Source organism: Salvelinus alpinus, chromosome 26, assembly GCF_045679555.1.
Source record: "Salvelinus alpinus chromosome 26, SLU_Salpinus.1, whole genome shotgun sequence".
Taxonomy (NCBI): Eukaryota; Metazoa; Chordata; class Actinopteri; order Salmoniformes; family Salmonidae; genus Salvelinus; species Salvelinus alpinus.
In genome coordinates this window covers 24,340,322-24,361,137 of record NC_092111.1, presented here as the reverse complement: position 1 = coordinate 24,361,137, position 20,816 = coordinate 24,340,322, and the positions used below count along the sequence as shown (strand labels likewise).

At 44.7% G+C, this 20,816-nt stretch overlaps 1 protein-coding gene across 1 annotated transcript in view; it reads left to right on the top strand.

Annotated features, from left to right (window-relative positions):
- sdc3 (syndecan 3) overlaps window positions 1-20,537 on the top strand; it is a 36,821-nt gene extending 16,284 nt beyond the window's left edge. The window contains exons 2-5 of the mRNA XM_071368368.1: window positions 12,779-12,872; window positions 13,870-14,645; window positions 15,118-15,322; window positions 20,129-20,537. Coding sequence (XP_071224469.1) covers window positions 12,779-12,872; window positions 13,870-14,645; window positions 15,118-15,322; window positions 20,129-20,295 — 1,242 coding nt within the window. The 3' untranslated portion in view covers window positions 20,296-20,537. The remainder of the gene's footprint in view (window positions 1-12,778; window positions 12,873-13,869; window positions 14,646-15,117; window positions 15,323-20,128) is intronic.
- The last annotated feature ends 279 nt before the right edge of the window (window positions 20,538-20,816 follow it).

Below are 20,816 nucleotides of genomic sequence, written 5' to 3'. Positions count from 1 at the left end.
CTGCCACCCATTCTTTCTCTCTCAAACTCCGTGACCAAGCCTGGCTGCCACCCAAGTCAACCAGCTGTCGAAGACAGGAGGGAGAGGAAGAGGATAGATAGATGCAGAGAGGGGGTTGGAACTGTGATGAACACAGGACAATATTGCTAAATGACCTTTTTTCTAAATGTGTTAGTCCACTCACTGTAGCTCAGCATGGTGCAACACCAAGGTTGTGGATTTGATTCTCGCTTGTGCCACATACAGTATGTAGTGCCTTCAGAAAGTATTCACAGCCTTTGACTTTTTTCCACATTCTGTTGTGTTACAGCCTGATTTTAAAATTGATTGAATTTAGATTTTGTGTCACTGTTGTACACACAATATCCCATAATGTCAAAGTGGAATTATGTTTTTAGAATTAAAAAAAAAATTGAGTCAATAAGTATTCAACCCCTTTGTTATGGCCTAAATAAGTTCAGGAGTAAAAATGTACTTAACAAGTCAGATAATAAGTTGCACAGATTAACTCTGGGGGCAATAATAGTGTTTAACATGATTTTTGAATGACTACCCATCTCTGTACCCCACACATACAATTATCTTTTAAGGTCCCTCAGCCGAGCAGTGAATTTCAAGCACAGTGTCACGCCCTGACCTTAGTATTCTATGTTTTCTATATTATTTTGGTCAGGACAGGTTGTGACGAGGGTGGGTATGATTGTTTTGTATTGCCTAGGTTTTTTTTCATGTCTAGGTGTGTTTGTAAGTCTAGGCATATGTAGGTCTATGGGAACCTGAATTCAGTTCACCAATCAGAGGCAGCTGTTTATCGTTGTCTCTGATTGGGGATCATATTTAGGTAGCCATTTTCCCTTTGGTATTCGTGGGTTCTTGTCTATGTGTAGTTGCCTGTCAGCACTCGGTTTATATAGCTTCACGTTCGTTTTGTTACTTTGTTAGTTTGTTTAGTGTTTATTTCTTCATTAAAAGAAGTATGTATTCATATCACGCTGCGCCTTGGTCTCATCAATACCATGAACGTGACACACAGATTCAACCACAAAGACCAGGGAGGTTTTCCCATGCCTCTCAAAGAAGGGCACCTATTGCTAGATGGGTAAAAAAAAGAAGCAGACATTGAATATCCCTTTGAGCATGGTTTAGTTATTAATTACACGTTGGATGATGTATCAATACACCCAGTCACTACAAAGATACAGGTGTCCTTCCTAACTCAGTTGATGGAGAGGAAGGAAACTGCTCAGGGATTTTTATCATGATGCCAATGGTGACTTTAAAACAGTTACAGAGTTTAATGGCTGTGATAGGAGAGAACTGAGGATGGATCAAAAACATTATAGATACCTAAATGACAGAGTGAAAAGAAGGAAGATTGTACAGAATAAAAAATATTCCAAAGCATGCATCCTGTTTGCAATAAGGCATTAAAGTAATACTGCAAAAAAATAACTTTTTGCCCTGAATACAAAGCATTATGCTTGGGCCAACACAACACATCACTGAGTACCACTTTTCATATTTTCAAGCATGGTGGTGGCTGCATCATGTTATGGGTACTTGTCATCGGCAAGGATTAGGGAGTTTTTTAGGATAAAAATAAAAGGAATAGAGTTTGCATTCTGACAGACACTGGGAGACAAATTCACCTTTCAGCAGGACAATAACCTAAAATGTAAGGCCAAATATACACTGGAGTTACTTACCAAGAAGACATTAAATGTTCCTGAGTGGCCTAGTTACAGTTTTGACTTAAATCAGCTTGAACATCTATGGCAAGACTTGAAAATGACTGTCTAGCAATGATCAACAACCAACTTGACAGAGCTTTTAGAATTTAAAAAAGAATAATGGGCAAATATTGTACCATCCAGGTTTGCAAAGCTCTTAGACTTACCCAGAAAGACTTACAGCTGTAATCACTGCCAAAGGGAATTCTAAGGTGTTGACTTAGGACAGGGACACAACTTTGGTTTTAGAGGTGGGGGGACATACATTTTTATATATTTCAGAATGTTTTCAACCCCCCCGTCCCCAGTGAAACACACAAGTTGATAGGAAAACCCCTGGCTCGGGGTTGAATATCAATCTAATCAACAACAAAAAAATGATTAAATGTTTTATTTATATTTAGCTTACGGCACCTGGTATTCCCAGGTGGTTTCCCATCCCGATACTAACCAGACCCGACCCTGAGCAGGCGTGTTCAGGGTGGTATGGGCACAAGTGTATTTTCTACCCTGTTTTAGGTCCCTTGGCTCATCTCTGCAACTCCTCAATGGGATCGAGAGAGGCGGCGGTCGAGTCATGCGTCCTCTGAAACATGACCTGCCTGTGCATCTACTTCTTATCACACTGCTCGCTTAACCTGGATGTCAGCCACACCAATGTGTCGGAGGAAACACCGCTCCACTGACTACCGGAGTCACCATATTACTACACGTATAAACTCCTGATAAACGCATTGGCTTTATATTATTTTATTTCACCTTTATTTGAGAACAAGTTCTCATTTACAACTGCGACCTTTGCCAAGATAAAGCAAAGCAGTTTGACAAAAACAACAACACAGAGTTACACATGGGATAAACAAACGTACAGTCAATAACACAATAGAAAAATCTATTTACAGTGTGTGCAAATGTAGTAAGATTAGGGAGGAATGGCAATAAATAGGCCATAGTGACAAAATAATTATAATTTAACATTAACACTGGAGTGATAGATGTGCAGATGATGATGTGCAAGTAGGGATACTGGGGTGCAAAAGAGCAAAAATAAATAACAATATGGGGATGAGGTAGTTGGGTGGGCTATTTACAGATGGGCTGTGTACAGGTACAGTGATCGGTAAGCTGCTCTGACAACTGATGCTTAAAGTTAGTGAGGGAGATATAAGTCTCCAGCTTCAGTGATTTTTACAATTCGTTCCAGTCATTGGCAGCAGAGAAGTGGAAGGAAAGGCGGCCAAAGGAGGTGTTGGCTTTGGGGATGACCAGGGAAATATACCTGCTGGAGGGCGTGCTACGGGTGGGTGTTGCTATGGTGACCAGTGAGCTGAGATAAGGCGGGGCTTTACCTAGCAAAGACTTATAGATGACCTGGTGCCAGTGGGTTTGGCGACGAATATGTAGCGAGGGCCAGCCAACGTGAGCATACAGGTCGCAGTGGTGGGTAGTGTATGGGGCTTTGGTGACAAAACGGATAAACTACATCCAATTTACTGAGTAGAGTGTTGGAGGCTATTTTGTAAATGACATCGCCAAAGTCAAGGATCGGTAGGATAGTCAGTTTTACGAGGGTATGTTTGGCAGCATGAGTGAAGGAAGCTTTGTTGCGAAATAGGAAGCCGATTCTAGATTTAATTTTGTATTGGAGATGCTTAATGTGAGTCTGGAAGGAGAGTTTACAGTCTAGCCAGACACCTAGGTATTTGTAGTTGTCCACATATTCTAAGTCAGAACCGTCCAGAGTAGTGATGCTAGTCGGGCGGGCAGCGATCGGTTGAAGAGCATGCATTTAGTTTTACTAGCATTTAAGTGCAGTTGGAGGCCACGGAAGTTGTTGAATGGCATTGGAGCTCGTTTGGAGGTTTGTTAACACAGTGTCCAAAGAAGGGCCAGATGTATACAGAATGGTGTCGTCTGAGTAGAGGTTCAATGATGGCCTACCCCAGCCAAACCCAGACGACTCTGGGCCAATTGTGCGCCGCCCTATGGGACTCCCAATCACGGCCGGTTGTGATACAGCCTGGAATCAAACCAGGGTCTGTAGTGATGCCTCTAGCACTGAGATGCAGTGCCTTAGACCGCTGCGCCACTCGGGAGCCTGTAATTGCTTGAGGCAATCATAAAGCACTAAACCAGAGCATGCAGTTATCAGGAACACAAAATAATAAGCTTGAGCTGGGACTGGAAAACAGTTTTGCACATCAACAGTTATGGAATTCATACATATGCAAAGTATTGACATAGAACCACTAGCCTCTAGTCCTCTGTAGCAGACTGTGTGTTATGAACCACTAGCCTCTAATCCTGTGTAGCAGACTGTGTGTTATGAACCACTAGCCTCTACTCCTGTGTAGCAGACTGTGTGTTATGAACCACTAGCCTCTACTCCTGTGTAGCAGACTGTGTGTTATGAACCACTAGCCTCTACTCCTGTGTAGCAGACTGTGTGTTATGAACCACTAGCCTCTACTCCTGTGTAGCAGACTGTGTGTTATGAACCACTAGCCTCTAGTCCTGTGTAGCAGACTGTGTGTTATGAACCACTAGCCTCTACTCCTGTGTAGCAGACTGTGTGTTATGAACCACTAGCCTCTACTCCTGTGTAGCAGACTGTGTGTTATGAACCACTAGCCTCTAATCCTGTGTAGCAGACTGTGTGTTATGAACCACTAGCCTCTAGTCCTCTGTAGCAGACTGTGTGTTATGAACCACTAGCCTCTAATCCTGTGTAGCAGACTGTGTGTTATGAACCACTAGCCTCTACTCCTGTGTAGAAGACTGTGTGTTATGAACCACTAGCCTCTAGTCCTGTGTAGAAGACTGTGTGTTATGAACCACTATCCTCTAGTCCTGTGTAGCAGACTGTGTGTTATGAACCACTAGCCTCTAGTCCTGTGTAGCAGACTGTGTGTTATGAACCACTAGCCTCTAGTCCTGTGTAGCAGACTGTGTGTTATGAACCACTATTCTCTAGTCCTCTGTAGCAGACTGTGTGTTATGAACCACTAGCCTCTACTCCTGTGTAGCAGACTGTGTGTTATGAACCACTAGCCTCTAGTCCTGTGTAGCAGACTGTGTGTTATGAACCACTATCCTCTAGTCCTCTGTAGCAGACTGTGTGTTATGAACCACTAGCCTCTAATCCTGTGTAGCAGACTGTGTGTTATGAACCACTAGCCTCTACTCCTGTGTAGCAGACTGTGTGTTATGAACCACTAGCCTCTACTCCTGTGTAGCAGACTGTGTGTTATGAACCACTAGCCTCTACTCCTGTGTAGAAGACTGTGTGTTATGAACCACTAGCCTCTACTCCTGTGTAGAAGACTGTGTGTTATGAACCACTAGCCTCTAGTCCTGTGTAGAAGACTGTGTGTTATGAACCACTAGCCTCTAGTCCTGTGTAGCAGACTGTGTGTTATGAACCACTAGCCTCTAGTCCTGTGTAGAAGACTGTGTGTTATGAACCACTAGCCTCTAGTCCTCTGTAGCAGACTGTGTGTTATGAACCACTAGCCTCTAGTCCTCTGTAGCAGACTGTGTGTTATGAACCACTAGCCTCTAGTCCTCTGTAGCAGACTGTGTGTTATGAACCACTAGCCTCTAGTCCTGTGTAGCAGACTGTGTGTTATGAACCACTAGCCTCTACTCCTGTGTAGCAGACTGTGTGTTATGAACCACTAGCCTCTAATCCGCTGTAGCAGGATATGTATTTTGATGTGAATCACAGTTTAGCTCCCTGTCTCTGTGAGAGAGAGCAGGGAGCTGGTTGACCTAGCAGGATCAACCTGTTAGAAACCAGAAAAACACGCGTGCGCGCTCACACACACACACACACACACACTGGAAAACAGTAAAGACAGGAAAAGCCTGGACTTAAAATAACATGTCATTCATACAGCAACTTATAACAACAGTTAACTTCAAAAACAAAGGGGCTTATTATAGACTGGAGGGTGCAACGTCATGGAACCAAATGGCTAGATAATAATGTGTTTTGTAGAATGGATATGATTCACTGGCATGTAGAATTTCTGCTCTATACCCTACGGTTCTATCTGCTACAGTCTACACATTACAGTGCATTGAATAAGTGTGGGGTTACTGAGGGGTAGAACTGTCACAAAACAGGATGAAAGAGTTAGCCAGCTAACTTTCCTAAACATTCTGAAAGAACACCATAAGTTTGACTTGAAACAAAGACTGACTTGTATGTAACAACCCAGAAGTTAGCTGGCTCACTTGACCTTTCGGATCCTGCTTTTAACATCCATGTGTTCACGATATTTGTTACACTTCAAGATATATTCATAAGACATTATAAGAATGTCATACATGCTCATGACAAGTCGTACACTCATTATAACCACATCATAATGCATTGTATGTGTGTGTGTCCACCTCTCAGTGTGGTGTGTTTACTACCGTTGTGTTGTATAGCGTACATGTGCTTCTGTTTTTAGCTGACTTTCCTGACTGTCTGTGTGCAGACAAACTGCAGCCTCGGCTGTATTCGCCACCCAAAATCACATCACACACACACACACACACACACACACACACACACACACACACACACACACACACACACACACACACACACACACACACACACACACACACACCACAAACAAACCCTGTGATTACATACACTCTCACACACTTGTTTATACGAGCACAGACATACGTATGTACACACATCCTGTCATTATACACAGAGTAACACACTCCAGAATTAGGTCATACCATACATTTACATTTGTAATATGCACTCATATATATTGACCCTGCGGATGTAGAGACATTACTGTAGAAGGATAAACATAGAATAAACATAAAGGATATACATACATAAACAATTCTATAGACATGCATCTCTCTGTCCTTCTCTATCTCTCTCTCACATACACATCATAAACACACACAGACATAACCTACATGCATCTCTCTGTCCTTCTCTATCTCTCTCTCACATACACATCATAAACACACACAGACATAACCTACAGGCATCTCTCTGTCCTTCTCTATCTCTCTCTCACATACACATCATAAACACACACAGACATAACCTACATGCATCTCTCTGTCCTTCTCTATCTCTCTCTCACATACACATCATAAACACACACAGACATAACCTACATGCATCTCTCTGTCCTTCTCTATCTCTCTCTCACATACACATCATAAACACACACAGACATAACCTACATGCTTACTCAGACTGAACACAGAGGAAAACAAAGCAGGCGTGAAACACAGTACGTGTGTGTGTGTGTGTGTGTGTGTGTGTGTGTGTGTGTGTGTGTGTGTGTGTGTGTGTGTGTGTGTGTGTGTGTGTGTGTGTGTGTGTGTGTGTGTGTGTGTGTGTGTGTGTGTGTGTGTGTGTGTGTGTGTGTGTGTGTGTGTGTATATATATAATCAGGGGTGGTATGTGAGAGGCTTCTTCAAGGGACAGTCTCTCACAGCTAGCCTGAGGAGGAGGGGAAATATAGGAGGATGAGAGGAGAGGAAGGAGGGGGTTGTTGACACAGCTCCAACAACAATCAGAGAAGGATTGGGAGAGAGGGTGTGGGAGAGAGAGATAAAGAGAGAAGGAGGGATAGATAAGGGAGAAAAACAGATGAAAGGAAAGATAAAGGGAGACCGATGAAGGGCGAGAGCTGGAGGAGAGAAACAGTCTGTTTTTAACTTGTTTTTGGGTTGTTTATTTGGTGTTACGTAACTCCTGCCTATTTAGTTACAGTCATGTGTGTACGTATAAGTTGTGTTTGCGTGTGTGTTCATTTAAGGTTGTGTGTGTGGTTGCTTCACTGTGGGAGATGTGAATTTCTGTGAAAGGCAGAGGTTGCTCCTAGCAACGGGCCTCATTGTAAAACAGATCCTTGCTATAGACACACACACACACACACACACACTGCTGCCATGAACGGTTTGAGATGTCTTTTCAGCACTTTTCAGTGCTGACTGATTGTTGGGTTTGCTAGTAACAGTAGCCCTGCTATAAAAGAAAGGTTCAGCCTACTTTCAAACTTCCTGACTCCCATGTGAATGTTGTTTCTCTACAGACCTGCTCAGAGAATCAAAACAACATTTAGTAATTCTCCCATTTGTAAGAACTTTCATTTGGACCTATATCTTTCGATCTCTTATAGTTCTATCTCAGAGGTAGTGTTGAGTCAATTCAATTAGTTGAATTACATTTTAGTTCTTTTTTTTGTGAGCTCAGCGAGCCGTTTCTCTAGAGAAATCAAATCATTCACGAGAGAAATTAAATCAAGAACGACTGTATGTGGGATGCTGGGAGTTTTCATTAGGCAAATATTCAACCTAGTTCAGCGTAGAAACGTGGTTATTAACTAAAATGACCATAATCCATTGCACCTGTTCTTCCCGGCTTGGACAGAGACGGATGGTCTACACACAGACCGCATAAGAGAGGAATGTACAGACAAGAGGGTTAGTGACCGTTCGTGAGGTAGCTCTGCCCGATTGATAGTTGTAGTAATAAGCAGTCTTGAATATATACCTTATGTACTTTGAAGAACTAGTACAATTATTTTCAGACAGCTCTGCAGCATACTTAGGCAGCTACTAGCCTAACTAAGTAGGATGACTCAAAGACTGTACAGTGAGTGTGGGGAGCACAGAGATAACGGTAGATGGTTGTCTAGCTGGCTGGATGCTACTGCCTGATCAGAGATAACGGTAGATGGTTGTCTAGCTGGCTGGCTGGATGATACTGCCTGATCAGAGATAACGGTAGATGGTTGTCTAGCTAGCTGGATGCTACTGCCTGATCAGAGATAACGGTAGATGGTTGTCTAGCTGGCTGGCTGGATGCTACTGCCTGATCAGAGATAACGGTAGATGGTTGTCTAGCTGGCTGGATGCTACTGCCTGATCAGAGATAACGGTAGATGGTTGTCTAGCTGGCTGGCTGGATGCTACTGCCTGATCAGAGATAACGGTAGATGGTTGTCTAGCTGGCTGGCTGGATGCTACTGCCTGATCAGAGATAACGGTAGATGGTTGTCTAGCTGGCTGGCTGGATGCTACTGCCTGATCAGAGATAACGGTAGATGGTTGTCTAGCTGGCTGGATGCTACTGCCTGATCAGAGATAACGGTAGATGGTTGTCTAGCTGGCTGGCTGGATGCTACTGCCTGATCAGAGATAACGGTAGATGGTTGTCTAGCTGGCTGGATGCTACTGCCTGATCAGAGATAACGGTAGATGGTTGTCTAGCTGGCTGGCTGGATGATACTGCCTGATCAGAGATAACGGTAGATGGTTGTCTAGCTGGCTGGCTGGATGCTACTGCCTGATCAGAGATAACGGTAGATGGTTGTCTAGCTGGCTGGCTGGATGCTACTGCCTGATCAGAGATAAGGGTAGATGGTTGTCTAGCTGGCTGGATGCTACTGCTTGATCAGAGATAACGGTAGATGGTTGTCTAGCTGGCTGGATGCTACTGCCTGATCAGAGATAACGGTAGATGGTTGTCTAGCTGGCTGGCTGGATGCTACTGCCTGATCAGAGATAACGGTAGATGGTTGTCTAGCTGGCTGGATGCTACTGCCTGATCAGAGATAACGGTAGATGGTTGTCTAGCTGGCTGGCTGGATGCTACTGCCTGATCAGAGATAACGGTAGATGGTTGTCTAGCTGGCTGGCTGGATGCTACTGCCTGATCAGAGATAACGGTAGATGGTTGTCTAGCTGGCTGGCTGGATGCTACTGCCTGATCAGAGATAACGGTAGATGGTTGTCTAGCTGGCTGGCTGGATGCTACTGCCTGATCAGAGATAACGGTAGATGGTTGTCTAGCTGGCTGGCTGGATGCTACTGCCTGATCAGAGATAACGGTAGATGGTTGTCTAGCTGGCTGGATGCTACTGCCTGATCAGAGATAACGGTAGATGGTTGTCTAGCTGGCTGGATGCTACTGCCTGATCAGAGATAACGGTAGATGGTTGTCTAGCTGGCTGGCTGGATGCTACTGCCTGATCAGAGATAACGGTAGATGGTTGTCTAGCTGGCTGGATGCTACTGCCTGATCAGAGATAACGGTAGATGGTTGTCTAGCTGGCTGGCTGGATGCTACTGCCTGATCAGAGATAACGGTAGATGGTTGTCTAGCTGGCTGGCTGGATGCTACTGCCTGATCAGAGATAACGGTAGATGGTTGTCTAGCTGGCTGGCTGGATGCTACTGCCTGATCAGAGATAACGGTAGATGGTTGTCTAGCTGGCTGGCTGGATGCTACTGCCTGATCAGAGATAACGGTAGATGGTTGTCTAGCTGGCTGGATGCTACTGCCTGATCAGAGATAACGGTAGATGGTTGTCTAGCTGGCTGGCTGGATGCTACTGCCTGATCAGAAATGAGATAATGACTTTAAAAACGAAGAAATACATATACAAACCTGTTTATTTTTATTTTTTTCATAGTAATTTCCTATTTTTCTATTGATGTTTACCCAATGTGGACCTGACAGAGACAATGGAATGTTTTCAATATTTTGGCATTTGAATCACTTTAAAGTCATTATTTCATAACGCATTCAATGTTTAAAAAAGTATCAAAAACTAAATAGAAAAACGTGATTCTTTTTGAATAATCCAAACTGACCTCAAAAAGCACTAATCACTCAGAGAAAATCTATTCCCTGTAGTGCACTACTACTATAACTAAAGCACAGCGCATCAAAAGGAGTGCACTATAAGAGGAAAAAGCACTATTTCTGACCAAAAGCTGGACACTATACAGGGGATAGGGTGCCAGAAATAGTGCATTATAGAGTGAATAGCGTTCCAGTTGAAATGTGGTTCTAGTACGGTCCATAGTGAAATGTGGTTCTAGTACGGTCCATAGTGAAATGTGGTTCTAGTACGGTCCATAGTGAAAAGTGGTTCTAGTACGGTCCATAGTGAAATGTGGTTCTAGTACGGTCCATAGTGAAATGTGGTTCTAGTACGGTCCATAGTGAAATGTGGTTCTAGTACGGTCCATAGTGAAATGTGGTTCTAGTACGGTCCATAGTGAAATGTGGTTCTAGTACGGTCCATAGTGAAAAGTGGTTCTAGTACGGTCCATAGTGAAATGTGGTTCTAGTACGGTCCATAGTGAAATGTGGTTCTAGTACGGTCCATAGTGAAATGTGGTTCTAGTACGGTCCATAGTGAAATGTGGTTCTAGTACGGTCCATAGTGAAATGTGGTTCTAGTACGGTCCATAGTGAAATGTGGTTCTAGTACGGTCCATAGTGAAATGTGGTTCTAGTACGGTCCATAGTGAAATGTGGTTCTAGTACGGTCCATAGTGAAATGTGGTTCTAGTACGGTCCATAGTGAAATGTGGTTCTAGTACGGTCCATAGTGAAATGTGGTTCTAGTACGGTCCATAGTGAAAAGTGGTTCTAGTACGGTCCATAGTGAAATGTGGTTCTAGTACGGTCCATAGTGAAATGTGGTTCTAGTACGGTCCATAGTGAAATGTGGTTCTAGTACGGTCCATAGTGAAATGTGGTTCTAGTACGGTCCATAGTGAAATGTGGTTCTAGTACGGTCCATAGTGAAATGTGGTTCTAGTACGGTCCATAGTGAAATGTGGTTCTAGTACGGTCCATAGTGAAATGTGGTTCTAGTACGGTCCATAGTGAAATGTGGTTCTAGTACGGTCCATAGTGAAATGTGGTTCTAGTACGGTCCATAGTGAAATGTGGTTCTAGTACGGTCCATAGTGAAATGTGGTTCTAGTACGGTCCATAGTGAAGTAAGAAGTGCCACATCGAGGTCAGGTTTCTACATTCCATGATGGTTTAATTGGCTTTCAGTGGCATCAAATTTCCTTTGTGTTTCCTGGAGGCAGAGAGAGCAGTGAGATTACACTAGCTAACTGGCACTGTCTGTCTGTGTGTCTGCCTGTTTCTTCCTGCCTGCCAGATGTTGACTTTATGATATGATGACTGCTTACACAACAGTTTATAATGAACAGTAGGAAGCTAGCTGATAGTACTACAGTAATTATCCAAATAAAATCTACAGTATCTACCCTGAACCTATCATATCTACCATAAACCACCCCACATCTTTCCAAGTCACCCCATATCTAACATCCCTATTCCCAATAGCCGTATGAAGTGGCATGTCCTCAGCCGTAGGCGACTTAACCGTTTTGGGGAAGGTCAGAGAGGGTGGAGGTGAGGACATTCAGGCTGGCGGGAGCTCACCCTGACCCTGTCACCTTTCTCTTGACCTGAGTTTGGGGTGGCTAGGTCATCACAGCACGACCACAGGACCAGACAGTAGCATAAATCCCAGTTAAAAGACAAACGCAGTGCACAGCTTGTTAATCTGCGTTTGTTTAAATCCCAGTTAAAAGACAAACGCAGTGCACAGCTTGTTAATCTGCGTTTGTTTAAATCCCAGTTTGTTTTGAAATGTAGATGAGCTGTTCTAATGTACCTACCTGGATTATTGTGGTGTACTATGGTTGTGGTGTGTTTTGGTTTTATGCTGGTAATGAAACGTCTCTCTCATCGTTTGTTATTTTTCTGACTGTATGTAACTCTCAGGTGGAACAGTGTTTCTGGGCTGTATAAAAATATGACAGACATTGTTATGTATCCAACATCCAATTATTGAGATTACCAACAAACAGCTCTTCTTCTAAGCCATTATAGAACTAAAAACAACTTTGTCCTGCCAAACTTTCAGCTTTGGTTTAGACTCTACAATAGTACTTATACTCAACTCAATAGTGGTCAGTTCTAGAACTCAATAGAACAGTCTGACAGTCTCTCGTGTGAGAGAGAGAAACAGATGCCTTGTCTTCTCTATCCTGTTAATGGAAGATAATGGTCCATCTCTCTCTTCTATTTTCTAGTCTCTGTCTCTTCTTCTTTTTCCCTAATGGATAGTTCCTCTCTCATGTCTTTGGCTTTATCATTCTGAAAGTAGTCTCATCTAACTAACTTTTCTATGATGGATGAAATGAACAAAACAAACAGAGAGAAGAATAACCTGTCTTTTCTTTCTCTCCAGGGTCAGACCTGGGTTCCGTCTATAGATCTAGAAGGTTCTTCTGGAGATGAGTTCTATGATGATGAAGACCTCTTCTCTGGCTCTGGATCTGGCTGTGAGTGTGTGTGTGTAGTGTGTGTGTGTGTGTGTGTGTGTGTGTGTGTGTGTGTGTGTGTGTGTGTACATAGGCATGTTTGAACATGTAGGGGGTATATGTACACACACATACACAATCTAACATAGGCATGTTTGAACGTGTAGGGGGCCTATGTTAGATTGTGTGTGTGTGAATTCTCTGCAGCCTGTTGGTTTAAGAGGTGACAGCTGCTGTGTTTAAATCTGCAGCTCTGACTCCCAACCCCAAATCTGAGGTCAAATTAAACACAGGGACTACACACACATAAACGCACACATACACACGCATAAACGCACACATACACGGCCTAGCATTAACGAAACACAGGAACTGAACACTCAGACTGAACGCGTGCACACACCCTCCCAGTAGCCAGGTCTCCACCCAGATGAAGTGATCTTATTTACTGTAATCTGATTACAGACAGCAGATCAGATGATCTCATGCAGACAGGCCATTGTGTGTGTTTTAGTTTGAGTGTGTTCTGTGTCTGTGTCCAGTTCCCATGTTTGGTTAATGCACCAGTGTGTGTGTGTGTAGAATTACCTCCATAACGCTTATTTGTAAGAGGCCTTTGTTTGTTTCAGATTAGCTTCTATGACTGTATTTAGCCATTCTATTTCTGTTTCAGATTAGCTTCTATGACTGTATTTAGCCATTCTATTTCTGTTTCAGATTAGCTTCTATGACTGTATTTAGCCATTCTATTTCTGTTTCAGATTAGCTTCTATGACTGTATTTAGCCATTCTATTTCTGTTTCAGATTAGCTTCTATGACTGTATTTAGCCATTCTATTTCTGTTTCAGATTAGCTTCTATGACTGTATTTAGCCATTCTATTTCTGTTTCAGATTAGCTTCTATGACTGTATTTAGCCATTCTATCTCTCTCATTTCCTCTCACTCTGATAATTTTTTTTGTTCATATTTAGTTTAACAGTTAATCCCTCTCCTTCCCTCTTTCTTTCTCTCCATAGTTCCAGAGGTGAAGGTCAACCCTACAGCGGTGGGTGTGTCTTTCACCACTGAGGAGCCCCTCCCCCTTTCCACCACCCAGGCCACTGGCCCCGCCCCCTCAGCCCCACCTGCAGCCGAGCCCAATCCCAACCCTGACGCTCTCCCCACCACACTACCCACTGAGGGAGAGGGGGAGAGTGGGATAGAGTGGGAGAGAGGGAGGGAGAGAGAGAGGGAGAGGGAAAGAGAGAGAGTAAGGGAGATGGAGCGGGAGAGAGAACGAGAGCGGGAGAGGGATAGAGAGAGGGAGAGAGAAAAGGAGAGGGAGAGAGAACGAGAGAGAGAGAGGCAACGGGAAATAGAGAGGGAACGAGAAAGAGAACGTGAAAGAGCGAGAGCCGCCCAGACCACCATCTCACCCCGTGGCCCGGCGGCTGTTCCCATGGCGACCACCAGCACAGCGACGCCTCTGGCGGAGAGCGCAGCACCCTCTAGTGGCGTGCAGGACCTGGTCACCACAGAAGAAGAGGACGAGGATGTCTACCTGTCCCCAGACCCCACCACCAGTATGCCTATGGAGACCACCACAGAAGAAGAAGAAGAGGAAGAAGTGACCACTACAGAGACAGAGACCACACCCCTCCCAGAGACAACAGCTCCACCCACTACGATTGGCCCAGCCCTAACTGAGAGGTCTAGCTCCACCCCCTTTAGGCCCAGTGTTCTGGTGACCACGCCTACTAAAGCCACACCCACAGAGAGGAGCACACGCCCACAGCAGCCCTCTACGACAATGGTGTGTGTTTGTGTGTATCCTGTGTGTATTTATCCATCACATGTGGAGTGAGAGACACAGGTGGTCCTCGTTAAGACCGAGGCTCCTCGTTAGTAGCATCGTTAATGATTAATTACATGATTAGCATCCAGCTAAATAGGCTGAAACACTCCACAGCTTCTGGAGATAATGTGACGTTTATTTGGGTTCTCATTCAGTTGTACAACTGACTAGGTATCCCCTTTCCCCGATCACCAATCTATCTGAACTGACATGGTAATTGTGTGTCTTTCTCTCTCTCTCACTTCCTTTCTCTTTATTTTGCTCTCTCTCTGTCCCTCTTTCTCTCTCTCTCTGTCCCTCTTTCTCTCTCTCTCTCTCTCTGTCCCTCTTTCTCTCTCTCTGTCCCTCTTTCTCTCTCTCTGTCCCTCTTTCTCTCTCTCTGTCCCTCTTTCTCTCTCTCTCTGTCCCTCTTTCTGTCTCTCTCTCTCAGAACAATGAATTAGGGGTTAATGGACCTAGCGGAGACTTTGAGATCCGGGAGGAGGACCGTCGCCAGGGCAATGAGGTTGTTGGGCGTGGCCGTGGCATGGAGACTGGGGCAGAACCTGATCTGATTGGCAACACAATTAACACAGGAAGTTCTGCCGCTCAACTTCCTCAGAAGAACATCTTGGAGAGGAAGGAGGTTCTGATAGGTGAGGACACACACACACACACAACACTGTCTGTCGGTCGGTCTGAAAAATTAAACCACCCATAGCAAACCTTTCCCTCTACTCGTCTCTCTCACTCCTCTCTCTTTCCCTCTACTAGTATATCTCACTCCTTCTCTCTCTTTCCCTCTACTAGTCTCTCTCACTCCTTCTCTCTCTTTCCCTCTACTCGTCTCTCTCACTCCTCTCTCTTTCCCTCTACTAGTCTCTCACTTCTCTCTCTTTCCCTCTACTAGTATATCTCACTCCTCTCTCTTTCCCTCTACTCGTCTCTCTCACTCCTTCTCTCTCTTTCCCTCTACTCGTCTCTCTCACGCCTTCTCTCTCTTTCCCTCTACTAGTCTCCCTCACGCCTTCTCTCTCTTTCCCTCTACTAGTCTCTCTCACTTCTCTCTCTTTCCCTCTACTCCCATCTCTCACTCCTTTTCTCTCTTTCCCTCTACTCGTCTCTTTCACTCCTTCTCTCTCTTTCCCTCTACTCGTCTCTCTCACTCCTTCTCTCTCTTTCCCTCTACTCGTCTCTCTCACTCCTTCTCTCTCTTTCCCTCTACTCGTCTCTCTCACTCCTCTCTCTTTCCCTCTACTAGTCTCTCTCACTTCTCTCTCTTTCCCTCTACTCGTCTCTCTCACTCCTTCTCTCTCTTTCCCTCTACTAGTCTCTCTCACTCCTTCTCTCTCTTTCCCTCTACTCCCATCTCTCACTCCTTCTCTCTCTTTCCCTCTACTAGTATATCTCACTCCTCTCTCTTTCCCTCTACTCGTCTCTCTCACTCCTTCTCTCTCTTTCCCTCTACTAGTCTCTCTCACTCCTTCTCTCTCTTTCCCTCTACTCGTCTCTCTCACTTCTCTCTCTTTCCCTCTACTAGTATATCTCACTCCTCTCTCTTTCCCTCTACTCGTCTCTCTCACTCCTTCTCTCTCTTTCCCTCTACTCGTCTCTCTCACTCCTTCTCTCTCTTTCCCTCTACTAGTCTCCCTCACGCCTTCTCTCTCTTTCCCTCTACTAGTCTCTCTCACTTCTCTCTCTTTCCCTCTACTAGTATATCTCACTCCTCTCTCTTTCCCTCTACTCGTCTCTCTCACTGTTTCTCTCTCTTTCCCTCTACTAGTCTCCCTCACTCCTTCTCTCTCTTTCCCTCTACTCGTCTCTCTCACTCCTTCTCTCTCTTTCCCTCTACTAGTCTCCCTCACGCCTTCTCTCTCTTTCCCTCTACTCGTCTCTCTCACTCCTTCTCTCTCTTTCCCTCTACTCGTCTCTCTCACTCCTTCTCTCTCTTTCCCTCTACTAGTCTCTCTCACTCCTTCTCTCTCTTTCCCTCTACTAGTCTCTCTCACTCCTTCTCTCTCTTTCACTCTACTCGTCTCTCTCACTTCTCTCTCTTTCCCTCTACTAGTATATCTCACTCCTTCTCTCTCTTTCCCTCTACTAGTATATCTCACTCCTTCTCTCTCTTTCCCTCTACTAGTATATCTCACTGTTTCTCTCTCTTTCCCTCTACTAGTATATCTCACTGTTTCTCTCTCTTTCCCTCTACTAGTATATCTCACTGTTTCTCTCTCTTTCCCTCTACTCGTCTCTCTCACTCCTTCTCTCTCTTACCCTCTACTAGACTCTCTCACGCCTTCTCTCTCTTTCCCTCTACTCGTCTCTCTCACTCCTTCTCTCTCTTTCCCTCTACTAGTATATCTCACTCCTCTCTCTTTCCCTCTACTAGTCTCTCTCACTCCTTCTCTCTCTTTCCCTCTACTAGTCTCTCTCACTCCTTCTCTCTCTTTCACTCTACTCGTCTCTCTCACTTCTCTCTCTTTCCCTCTACTAGTATATCTCACTCCTTCTCTCTCTTTCCCTCTGCTCGTCTCTCTCACTCCTTCTCTCTTTCCCTCTACTAGTATATCTCACTGTTTCTCTCTCTTTCCCTCTACTAGTATATCTCACTGTTTCTCTCTCTTTCCCTCTACTCGTCTCTCTCACTCCTTCTCTCTCTTACCCTCTACTAGTCTCTCTCACGCCTTCTCTCTCTTTCCCTCTACTCGTCTCTCTCACTCCTTCTCTCTCTTTCCCTCTACTAGTATATCTCACTCCTCTCTCTTTCCCTCTACTAGTCTCTCTCACTCCTTCTCTCTCTTTCCCTCTACTAGTCTCTCTCACTCCTTCTCTCTCTTTCCCTCTACTAGTATATCTCACTCCTCTCTCTTTCCCTCTACTAGTCTCTCTCACTCCTTCTCTCTCTTTCCCTCTACTAGTCTCTCTCACTCCTTCTCTCTCTTACCCTCTACTAGTCTCTCTCACGCCTTCTCTCTCTTACCCTCTACTAGTCTCTCTCACGCCTTCTCTCTCTTTCCCTCTACTCGTCTCTCTCACTCCTTCTCTCTCTTTCCCTCTACTAGTATATCTCACTCCTCTCTCTTTCCCTCTACTCGTCTCTCTCACTCCTCTCTCTTTCCCTCTACTCGTCTCTCTCACTCCTCTCTCTTTCCCTCTACTCGTCTCTCTCACTCCTTCTCTCTCTTTCCCTCTACTCGTCTCTCTCACTCCTTCTCTCTCTTTCCCTCTACTCGTCTCTCTCACTCCTTCTCTCTCTTTCCCTCTACTCGTCTCTCTCACTCCTTCTCTCTCTTTCCCTCTGCTCGTCTCTCTCACTCCTTCTCTCTCTTTCCCTCTGCTCGTCTCTCTCACTCCTTCTCTCTCTTTCCCTCTACTAGTATATCTCACTGTTTCTCTCTCTTTCCCTCTACTAGTATATCTCACTGTTTCTCTCTCTTTCCCTCTACTCGTCTCTCTCACTCCTTCTCTCTCTTTCCCTCTACTAGTATATCTCACTCCTCTCTCTTTCCCTCTACTAGTCTCTCTCACTCCTTCTCTCTCTTTCCCTCTACTAGTCTCTCTCACTCCTTCTCTCTCTTTCCCTCTACTAGTATATCTCACTCCTCTCTCTTTCCCTCTACTAGTCTCTCTCACTCCTTCTCTCTCTTTCCCTCTACTAGTCTCTCTCACTCCTTCTCTCTCTTACCCTCTACTAGTCTCTCTCACGCCTTCTCTCTCTTACCCTCTACTAGTCTCTCTCACGCCTTCTCTCTCTTTCCCTCTACTCGTCTCTCTCACTCCTTCTCTCTCTTTCCCTCTACTAGTATATCTCACTCCTCTCTCTTTCCCTCTACTCGTCTCGCTCACTCCTTCTCTCTCTTTCCCTCTACTCGTCTCTCTCACTCCTTCTCTCTCTTTCCCTCTACTCGTCTCTCTCACTCCTCTCTCTTTCCCTCTACTCGTCTCTCTCACTCCTTCTCTCTCTTTCCCTCTACTCGTCTCTCTCACTCCTTCTCTCTCTTTCCCTCTACTCGTCTCTCTCACTCCTTCTCTCTCTTTCCCTCTACTCGTATATCTCACTCCTTCTCTCTATTTCCCTCTACTCGTATATCTCACTCCTTCTCTCTCTTTCCCTCTACTCGTCTCTCTCACTCCTCTCTCTTTCCCTCTACTCGTCTCTCTCACTCCTTCTCTCTCTTTCCCTCTACTCGTCTCTCTCACTCCTTCTCTCTCTTTCCCTCTACTCGTATATCTCACTCCTTCTCTCTATTTCCCTCTACTCGTATATCTCACTCCTTCTCTCTCTTTCCCTCTACTCGTCTCTCTCACTCCTCTCTCTTTCCCTCTACTCGTCTCTCTCACTCCTTCTCTCTATTTCCCTCTACTAGTATATCTCACTCCTTCTCTCTCTTTCCCTCTACTCGTCTCTCTCACTCCTTCTCTCTATTTCCCTCTACTAGTATATCTCACTCCTTCTCTCTATTTCCCTCTACTAGTATATCTCACTCCTTCTCTCTCTTTCCCTCTACTCGTCTCTCTCACTCCTTCTCTCTCTTTCCCTCTACTCGTCTCTCTCACTCCTCTCTCTTTCCCTCTACTCGTCTCTCTCACTCCTTCTCTCTCTTTCCCTCTACTCGTCTCTCTCACTCCTTCTCTCTCTTTCTCTCCGTATTCTTCTGACGGCGTAGCTTTTGTCTTTATTCTGATTGGCTGTCTGTCTCTCCCCCAGCCATTCTGATTGCTTGCCTGCTGGCGGTGGTTTTCGCTGACTTCGTGGTGATCGGTAAAGAGCAGGAGTCAAAGCAGGCTAACTGTGTCCTTAGTGTGTCTGTGCGCTGGACACACATGCTGTTAGTGTGCTGTAGTATGTAGGAACAGTAGCCCACACATGATTTGTGTGTCTTAGTGACACAGGATGTTAATATGTAGGGACGGTCATGACACATGATAGCGTATACTATGTAGATACTATGTAAATACACACAGCTTGGGGTATAATAGATGATCATGTCAGACGTCAGTTCATATGTTAGCATTGCCTGCAGTGCTTAAAGTGGTACTTGAAGATGCCGGTACTCACTAAACTCATTCAATCTACCGTACCGGGGTAATTTTATTATATTTTAATCTATTTAGATTCCATATTCTCCAGAAGGCATATAGAAGCAGTAGACAATTAGAGACACCAGTGGTCTGTATACCAGTGGTCTGTTTACCAGTGGTCTGTATAGTGGTATGTATACCAGTGGTCTGTATACCAGTGGTCAGCACTAGCCCACTTCAACCACTTGCATGGCATTAGTGTATGTGTCTCTGTTCTTTACATGTTCTCAATCTTTTGTCCTATTCAGAATGAGTTCTACATTGTTTGACCATATGTCTCTCTCTGTTTCCCCCTTCCTCTTTCTTTCTTTCTCCCTTCCTCTCACTCTGTCCCTCCCTCCCTCTCCCCGCCATCCCTTCCTCTATCTCTCCCTCCACAGCGGTGATAGTGGGGGGCGTGGTGGGGGCCCTGTTCGCAGCGTTCCTGGTCATGCTGCTGGTGTACAGGATGAAGAAGAAAGATGAAGGCAGCTACACGCTGGAGGAACCCAAGCAGGCCACCGTCACCTACCAGAAAGCTGACAAACAGGAGGAGTTCTACGCATAACACACACAGAGAGAGAGATGCTTATTACTCCAGCTCCCTTCCCGTCCTGTCGCTTCACATCTCCTTCCTATCCTTCTCCCATATCTTCCTCCCTCTCTTTTCTCCTATGCTCCTGTCCTCCATGTCAGTTGTTCCTGAGAGTGCCCGTCTCTCCATGGACTCAAACATTTCTTTAAAAAATATAAATACATTTTAAAAAAATAACAAAATAAATATATCAGCTGGAAAAAATTACATAAAAACGTGATACACATTTTTTTTTATTTTTAAGTAAATGTTATTGATATTATATGATTATTGTTCTGATGATGTAATGAACTGATTCTTTTGTAAAAACACAAGCTCTTATCCGGTGTTCCAGCACAATACTCTAGTGTCTGTTCCACGGAGCGAATGAGCCAAGTGAAAGAGGGATGGTGGAGAAGAAGAGACAGAGACAAACAGAGGAAAGAGAGTGTCATCTGATTGGCCACACAGACACTGGGGTCAAAGGTTAGAGGAAAGGTCTCTATTGTAGTGCC